Source organism: Carex rostrata, chromosome 5 (assembly GCF_964058835.1).
Source record: "Carex rostrata chromosome 5, lpCarRost1.2, whole genome shotgun sequence".
In the NCBI taxonomy this organism is placed as follows: domain Eukaryota; kingdom Viridiplantae; phylum Streptophyta; class Magnoliopsida; order Poales; family Cyperaceae; genus Carex; species Carex rostrata.
In genome coordinates, this window is record NC_135922.1 from 7,187,305 (window position 1) to 7,197,139 (window position 9,835).

Sequence of the window (9,835 nt, forward strand, 5' to 3'; positions counted from 1 at the left end):
AAAAACACCTACCCAGATGAAAGAAAGAAATAAAAAAAGGGTGTGGAGTGGGTGTGTGAGGGTCGCCTTATGGCTTCTCACAAAAAAAAATAAAAAATAGCACGTAATATAAGAATGATATGATTAACTGTGAAGAAATATTTATAGAGAAATAAAATGGATTGGTAAATTTTTTGAAATTTTCGTTGCATCATAATAAAATTAAACACATATTTTCTTTTAAATGAGGAGAACACAATAAAAGATTAAGTGTTTCGATCAAATAAATAAGGAGAGAGAATGAAATCAAATGGATGAAATATTGATGATGTGTCATATATTAAAATTGTTGAAAATTAAACATCTTTTCATGAATTATAATTATACATGAACACTTGCAAATTTGTTGAAAAATAAAACTTACATTGAAATTTTTTTATGGAAATAATATGCATTACCAATTACAATTGTCAAAATTTAAAATTAATTTTACAGTTGTTAATACTATTCTATTAAGTTTATATATTGGCAACGAGTTTTAATTCTTATTAACGTTTCAACAGTATATGTATATGCTGGAAAAAAAATATGAAAGCCTTGCAATTAATGTTTAGATACAGTATTAAATGATAATAAATATGACAATTCAAAGAAAATATATCCGATGCCCAAAAGAGCAACATGGCTAACAGTAGAGGCGGAGTCAGACTTTCAAACTATTGGGGTCAAATATATATGAGGATCAATCATATAAAATTTTTGTGCAAAAAATAAGAATCAATTTTATAATTTCTTGACATTTTACTCTAAATTATATAGAAAATCATACAATAATACAAAAAAAAAAAATTTTAAATGAGAATTAACTGACCTCCATACTTTCTCTTTACCTCTACCACTAGCTAACAAAATACCAATTCTTGATAAAAAAAAAATTACATAATATTTTGATTTTTTTTATAAAATAAAAAATTAATTTGATGCTCCTGAAAAACATAGGAACCAATTTAGTGTTTTTCAAAAGATGTAAGGATCACAATCTGAATTTTATCTTTAATTTAGTAAATGCCAAGTTTACATACAACAACTAAGTTCCAAGTCTGCTATATAATATGAAATCTCCATTTTATTATTAAGCACATTGGGTGTCCGATCCGCCAATGGTTACGATTGAAAGATGAAACTTCAGATTTGATCTCAGCCCTTCGATTACATAATTTGTCTTATTTTGATTAAATGCATCTATTTTATGTATAAAAGTCTAAATTTAGTTAAAAACATACCCACCACATGTGCTGCCACACGATACGTTACAATTAAAATTGAACAAATTCTAAAATTTAGTGATATATTTATTTGTTTCCTTATTTCTTTTTTTTTTCATATTTCTCCTCTTCAGTTGAGAAGACTCCACATTTCATTTTCTTATTTCTTTGTTTTCTTACTTCTTCTTTGTTTCTATACAGATCACAATGGAAATCATTTTTTTTATTTTCTTATTTCTCTTTCTTTGTTTCTATACATATTGGTGTGGGTAATTTAGAATATATTTTCAATATAGAATATATCAATTTGTGTGTGTATATATATATTCTAAATTGGAAACAAAGAAGAAGAATAATAATAATATAAATTGGAACGTGTGTGTGAATATATATTTCTCTTATAATATGTGTGTGTGTATCTCCTATACATACACACGATGACATTTTTTATTTATGTTTTTTTTATATCATATTATATGTTGATATTGAATAGTTGTATGATATTTGATATTAGATTCGAATCAAGCTATTATTTGATATCATTGGTACTTAAAAATAAATAATCATCACATCATCAAAGTTAATTAAAAATAAAGAATCATATAAATTTTCTATTAACATGTGTTTTAATTTTTAAATAATTATTATTTTCATTGATATATTTGTTTCTTATAATATGTCATATTGTAACGCACGGCTATGATACTAGTAATAAAATAAGAAGCTTGCCGTTTACTAAAATCAAAACTAAATAAGAAAAAGGAAATGACAGTGACAGTGACAGTGACATGTGGGTCCAGGGTACGCATGCGAAAAGAACACACTTGGGATATCCGTTCATGCCAGTTGCATGATCAGTTTCAGATTTTATATATAAATCTTAATTAAATAATCATGGTTCACCAATGGTGTACATTTCTGAACGTCCGATTGTGATCCAACGGTGAGAATTTGGAGGAGAACAGAATTTGACAATTTGTAGCAAAAGAAGTCACGTGGAAGAGGACCCCTTGTACAGCTGAACTCATATCACCTGCTTCAACACGAATATTAAAGTGTCCCCGTGCTTTCTTAGGATTCTGATCGGACGATCTGCATATGAACTCAAAATTTGTGTTACCGAAGAGGATCCAGATTATAGAAATATCCAGTTATCTCATAGCGATAAATCCAGAAATTCAATTCGAGCAATAATATTATTGTTCATGATAAACGAGACGTTGTCGGAATTCCAATCATACATGTAATCAAATATAAGAATATTTATCAAAATATTTAGTTTAATTTTCTCAAAAAAAATATTTTTCTCTTTCATTTACGATTTTTATTTTTATTTTCTGTTAAGAGTTTGATTAAGGAGGAGTATATATTTACAGGGGTTTCAAGACATACGTTAAGTGGCTTTGCAAAAATAATGAAGATGGAAGGCATGGAGACCGCGTTGGTCATCTTTTCTTTTTATTATTTTTTTATAAGATAAATTGATTTTTTACATATTAAACCTTCATATTTTATAATATAATAAATAAATGTTAAATAAATTCAAAAAAATATATTAACATTACCGAATGTCACAAGAATATACAATTATACATACAATTGTTAAGAACAAACTTGTCCGAATTTGCTATAATTATCAAGAAGAATTTATTGGTAAGGAATTATCAAGAAGAATTGTATTTATCAAATATATGGGTACTAATCAAATTAATTTGAACAGCATTAAAAATGGTGCTCTATGACATGACATTTGACATTGAAATCATGATTATACCACTTTGCGAAACAACAATAATTTAATATAATTGCAATTATTCAAAGAATATTTGTAAGGCAACAGGGACTGTTGATATTATTAATGAAGTATATTTTGTCCTTCTCCATTAGACAATCGGAGAAAAAGAAAATAGTGCCTCCATTATCTCATTTAAACTACCTGTCTATGTTTTCTACAACAACCAAGTGTTTGTTTCTAACAAGAACAAGAAAATCTTGAAATTAACCCGTAATATATAATTTCGGAGATATCTTAATTTTCTTAGAAAAATTAATTAATTAATTTCTCTAAAATTCTACATTCTCATCCAAAACAACAGTAGCGATTATTTCTTGCATTTATTCTGATAAAATAAAAAATTAAATTAAACAACCTGAATTTATAATTTAAAGCCACTTCAATTATCCTTCATTTTATTGACTTTAGTTTTCTTTTCTGATACCTTTTCTTAGAAAAAAAAATTGTATGTAAAAAAAATAGGTACGAAACAAGATTATATTACTAAACTTAAGAATGAGAAATCAATATTTGTTTGCTCTACTGTCAAATAATTAAAGGTCAACTTTTATTATATTATGTAAGCGTTTATTAACTAATTAATAATATGCTTTTATGTTAGTTTATTGAGAATTAAAAGCCCCAGTTAAATTTTTAATTTTTTTAAAATAAAATTGTCACTGGATAAGAAAAAAGAAATGGAGAAGCCAATATATGGAAATCTATTTGCTTGATGCTCTAGTAATTTCCTTACCATTCATCTGACCAGTCAATCCGATGATTAATGAGTCAATTAATAGCAATAGAGATAATATCTCAATAGGATGATTAAGAAATATAATTTCATGAATTCAGATCAAGTGCAATACCAGCTGACTGAGTAGAATGAGATCTGAGTCGACCGTTTTAATCTAGCACGAATCTCAAAACAGAGTCCCTATATCTAATTAGGCATTGTACGACTTTTGGGACACAGACTTTTTCATTTCTGAATGGTTTTATGAATGCACCGTTTTATGAATTTATAACTTCTTCCTGGGTCTATTGCTATTGAAATACCATCTCTATTGCTAAACAAACAAACCAACAATGCTGCCCCAAATGGCTTTCACTTCTTCCCTTGCCTTCGTTGCACTTCTCATGTGCTTTTGTTTCTCTGTTAATCCACAACCTTATTTCAATCCCACTGCAAGCGCTCCGGTATCATGGACCAACACACCATCCGATCTCACATACAACTATACGTTCACTAGTGGTGAAATTGTCAATTCCCTCCTCCTCCGGCTAAACGTAACTCACGGGTTGTCATTTGCTACTGGGTTTTACTGCTTCCCACCCTGTAAGAGCTATTTTCTTTCCATATACATCGTATTTGCATATGATGGTTATCCAGGGTACTACCCCAACCCTCCACAAGTCATCTGGTCAGCAAATCGATTCCACCCTGTCAGTGAAAATGCCACACTTCAACTAACATCTAAAGATGGTCTAACCCTTCGTGATAGTGATGGTACCCCAGTTTGGTCTACTAACGTGGTTAATCGATCTGTGGCCGGTATTAATGTCACGGAAGCTGGTAATCTGGTGCTTTTCGACAAAAATCATTTGACAATCTGGCAATCTTTTGACTACCCAACTGATTGTTTAATAATGGGGCAAACGTTGGCAGGAGGCATGAGGATCACTGCCAATTCCTCCAGCACCGATTTGGCTAAAAGTCAGCTTTATCTTACCCCCCTTGCAAGTGGTTTGTATGGATTTGTAGATTCCGTTCCCCCGCTGAAGTATTACTATAATGGTTATGGTAAATATGATGAATCAAATAGAACAGTGGACCCGTCTATTTTTATAAAGTTCATGAATGGCAGCCTAACTGTATTCTTAACATTATCAAATACTGATAATGCCCCTCCAACATCATCTATTTTAACATTTCCACCTCCAAAATCAATACAATACATGAGATTAGAGTTTGATGGACACTTAAGACTTTATGATTATGATTATTACTTTCATAAATGGACAACGGTGGCTGATTTGTTTAAAAAGGATAATTGTGACTACCCAACAGTCTGTGGGCACTATGGAATCTGCCATAATGGACAGTGCACCTGCCCTGCAGGAACCTTGGAGATGTATTTCAATCTGGTTGATAACCAACGACCAGAGCTTGGCTGCTCTGCCGTAACTAATATAACATGTCAAGATGCAAACAATCACCATATGTTAGACCTTAACAATGTATACTATTTCAGTGATGCTAACAATGTTGGATTTAACACAACTGGTGGGGAGAGTTGCAAAAGGGCATGTCTTAGAGATTGCAAATGTAAAGCAGCTTTATTTCGGTCTTCTAATGGAAACTTATCATCAGATGGCATTTGTTTAACACTATTAGAGGTTTTCTCTTTTAAGAATGAACCTAATGCGGGCTTTCAGTCCACTATATATATTAAAGTGCAAGCTGCAAGTTCCAAAGTTAGGCTTCGTGCAATACTGGGTTCCACATTTGGAGCTTTGCTCTTTGTGCTCAGCTTAATTTGTATTTATCTTGTGTGTTTGAGGAAACGTGAAGAAGAGCAAGATGAGGATATCATGGCACAATTACCAGGGATGCCAACCAGGTTCACTTTTGAAGAGCTCCGAACGGCCACTGAAAACTTTGTCAAAATACTCGGAAAAGGTGGATTTGGTACTGTGTTTGAAGGAAAGTGGGGTGATGAGAGAATAGCAGTTAAACGTTTAGATAACATTATACATGGAAAGAAAGATTTCTTGGCAGAGGTCAAGACTATAGGCAACATCCATCACATCAATCTGGTGAGGCTGATCGGTTTCTGTGCAGACAAGTTGAATAGGATTTTAGTTTTTGAGTACATGTGTAACGGGTCGTTGGATCAGTGGATCTATTGCAGAGATGGGAGAATTCCTTTGGATTGGCCAATGAGATTCAAAATTATAACCGACATAGCCAAGGGTTTATGTTATCTTCATGAGGAATGCAGGCACAAAATTGTGCATTTCGATATCAAGCCAGAAAATATTCTTTTAGATGAAAAATTTAATGCTAAAGTTTCTGACTTTGGATTAGCCAAGCTTATTGATAGGGACATTAGCAGAGTAATGACTCAAATGCGGGGTACTCCTGGATATTTAGCACCTGAATGGCTGACAGCAATGGTCACTGAGAAGGTTGATGTTTACAGTTTTGGTGTGGTGGTAATAGAGATTCTATCTGGAAGAAGAAACCTTGATGATTCCCAAACCGAAGAGAATCGCCATCTGATTAAATTGTTGGAAGAAAAATCTAAGAGCAATGGATTATTAGATTTGATTGACAAAAATCTTAGTGATATCGAATTATACAAAAAAAAAATTGTGAATGTGATGGAGCTTGCAATGTGGTGCTTGCAATGGGATGGTAACCGAAGGCCTTCAATGTTAATAGTGGTTAAGATTTTAGAGGGAGTGATGGAGGTTGAAACATCATTGGATTATAATTTTGTTTCTTCAATTCCAATGATCGCAAATATATCTAGCATAGTGGATCAATCAGCTCCCTTTGCAGCTTCAGTTTTGTCAGGCCCTCGGTGAAATTACGGGATCCTTTATTCGAAGCATTCTGACTCCAAGCTGAAAGAGTACTTGTAGCAATCTTTGAATTGCACTGGTGAGAAGTGTGCTTTTATAGTATTTAATTATAAGATTGTTTCCTATTTGATGCATGTATATTTTGAAAGTATTATGATTGTAATGTATGGATGATGATATTGCATGTATGTTTGAAGGTATTATTATTGTTATGTCAAATTGTTTTATTGTCTGGAAAAGAAATCTTGGGAGTTGTTGTTTCCCGCGAGAAAATCATCCATTGTATACTGGTATATTAGGTTTTCTATTTGATGCATGTATGTTTGAAGGTATAACTATTGTAATATATGGATGATTTTATGCATGTATGTTTGAAGATATTACTATTGTAAAATATATAGTGTAGGTACCTAATTAATAGTACACTATTGGGAGAGATGTTATGAATCAGAAATACAAGTCATTTTGGCAACTTTTCTAGTGCAGGTGCACAAAAGTGCAACACGGTGTAGAAAAGAAACAGAAAACACTATCCTCTTGCAATTTGTTTCTTGTAGTGTTGTAAATAACGATATACGTACACTCGTCAAACAAACAAGGTATTATCAAGCGATTAATCGAGAATAATCAGGAATAATCAGCCATAATTGGAAATAATCGACCGATTAGTTGAGAAAATCCGTGACGATTTGATCACCGCTAACGACTAATCTACCGATTAATCGACCTAAACAGATGTTTTTTACAATACTGGTTTCTTGAGCAAACAAAATGTGGTAACCGTGAGGGGAAGGAAGTGTTTACCGTATTTTTATTTTTATTTTTTATTATAGAGAAGTGGGGTTTAGGGCCCTGAGGGTGCTTTTATGTTAGTTAATTGAGAATAAGAAGCACCAGTTAAATTTTTATTTGTTGTGTCATCCTTTATATTTGTAATTGTTTTGTATAAATAAAACTGTCACTGGATAAGAAAAGAGAATTGGTGAAGGGTATATATATTTAGCAAGTATGTGATTCCTACTTAGCAAAATATATATTTAGTGTATTTACCTATTTTAGGGCTGCTAATTGAACAGAACAGTCCGTGAACAAACGGGCTGAACAGATAACTAATAAATATTGAACGGACTATGATCCGAACAAAGTCCGAAGTTCAGTTCAGTTCAGGTTCAAATTAATTACTACAAACCGAACGGGCCTGAACAATAACCGAACAACCCGTTGGAGTAGCCCATTTCCTTGTCCAGTGAACAGCCCGGTTCTTGACCAGTGAACAGGTCCAGTGAACAAACGGGTTCCATCTTTCCCGTTTGAGCAGCCTCTAGGTTACGAATAGAGGTGCTATCGGGTCGGGTCGGATCCGGATACTATTATATTTGGACCCGTACCCTAAAAGTGTTCGGATCCAAATTTCGATCCATACACTTATCTGTTTCAATTTGGGTTGGGTCCGGATCCGGGTACCTATCTACCCATAGATATTTCGGGTCCAATCTTTCGGTTCCGGGTAGATATATACCCATAACTTGTTTGTAGATTATCGGGTCCGGTTCGGATACGGGGCGGTTCCGGATCCGGAGCGGGTATATGTCACAAAAAAATCAGGAGGATGGAGAGAAAATAACTTTTGAAAAAAAAATATTGAAGAAGAGATATAATTTTTAAAAAGTAAAATATTAGAGATGACGGTTTCATTTTCTATGGTTCAAAAAATCTATGAATGAAATATTAATAATTTGTAGAAATGGCATATCAATGAGAGCAATAATTTTTCATTATTATGCAGAGGATATCAAGGCAAATATTGAAGGATATATCCATAGTAATAAATTTTATTTAAAAAATTAATACGACTGTTATAAAAAGAATAAATGTGGCATCCATCTATGTGTATAAACATAGCGAATATGTCACTGTATTCTATTTTCTCATATTAATAAAAGTACTGGGCTCACCACGGCTTATGCAAAAATTAATATGCAAAGTTATATTTTTATATATTAATAGTTATTAATATATGTTTTATCAGGTATTTATACGGGTATCGGGTCGGGTTCGGTTATGGGTCGGATAATTAAATGAAACTCATATCCTACCGATTACAATATCGGTTCCGGTTCGGATCCGGGTTGGATATTAAATTATTAATTTTGTAACAATACCCATAATTTAACCGGTTATATTTTTTAAACCATACCCTATTCAAATTAATCGGATCCGGTTCGGTTTCGGATCGGATCTAGTTCGGTTCCGGATCGGATCCGGTTAATCGGGTAAAAGTAGCATCTCTAGTTACAAACTTACGAGTTCCTGTTTGAGCGGCTCCATCTTTCCCCCTCCCCTCTCTCTCCGCCACTCCACCTCTCTTCATCGTCTCTCAGACTCAGTCCGATCGTGGCTGCAAGTGCCTTCACTTGGCTGATCAACTTCGCATTTGCTAGGGTTTTGTCTTCAATTTCTTCGCTGGTACAAATGGTTGGGTTTTATCTTCAAGTTATTCTTCAATCTCTTAATGGCATTCTTTTTTAAATTAAGTGAACTGTTCAGGTTTTTATTTATTGTCAACTAATAAATTCCTTTGTTATTTCAAATTTCATCTTTTCTTTGCATTTATTGCAAAGATTGCAACTCATTCTGGCACCACTACTTTACTGAATTATTTACCAGTAAATTACATCCAAATATTGCTTTACAATTTAATAAAATTCATTTACCATTAAATTACATCCATGCCATAGTATCAGCTGTTACAATTAACACAAAGTCTATTGTAGTACCAGATTAGTATCAGCTGTAAACCTGTAAATTGTACCAGTAAATTACATCCAAAAATTACTTTGCCATTTAATAATCATTTACCAGTAAGTTACATCCATGCCATAGTATGAGCTGTTACAATTAGCATAAAGTCTATTGTGGTACCAGATTAGTATCAGCTGTAAACTTGTAAATTGTACCAGTAAATTAGATCCAAAAATTACTTTGCAATTTAATAATCATTTACCAGTAAGTTACATCCATGCCATAGTTTGCATTAAATGCTTAGCCTTAAACTTCACTTGCACTGGTAAATGAATCAGAAATACAAAGTCATTTTGAGAGAGATGTTATGAATCAGAAATACAAGTCATTTTTGGCAACTTTTCTAGTGCAGGTGCACAAAAGTGCAACACGGTGTAGAAAAGAAACAGAAAACACTATCCTCTTGCACTTTGTTTCTTGTAGT

The 9,835-nt window shown here is 32.7% G+C and overlaps 1 protein-coding gene across 1 annotated transcript; it reads left to right on the forward strand.

The window, feature by feature from the left end:
• The first annotated feature begins 4,043 nt into the window (after nt 1-4,043).
• LOC144554537 (G-type lectin S-receptor-like serine/threonine-protein kinase SD2-5) lies at nt 4,044-7,006 on the forward strand. Its single transcript, XM_078302854.1, has 2 exons — nt 4,044-6,726; nt 6,909-7,006. The coding sequence occupies exon 1, from the start codon at nt 4,108-4,110 to the stop codon at nt 6,610-6,612; it is 2,505 nt and encodes an 834-aa protein (XP_078158980.1). The 5' UTR covers nt 4,044-4,107; the 3' UTR covers nt 6,613-6,726; nt 6,909-7,006.
• Nucleotides 7,007-9,835: the final 2,829 nt, after the last annotated feature.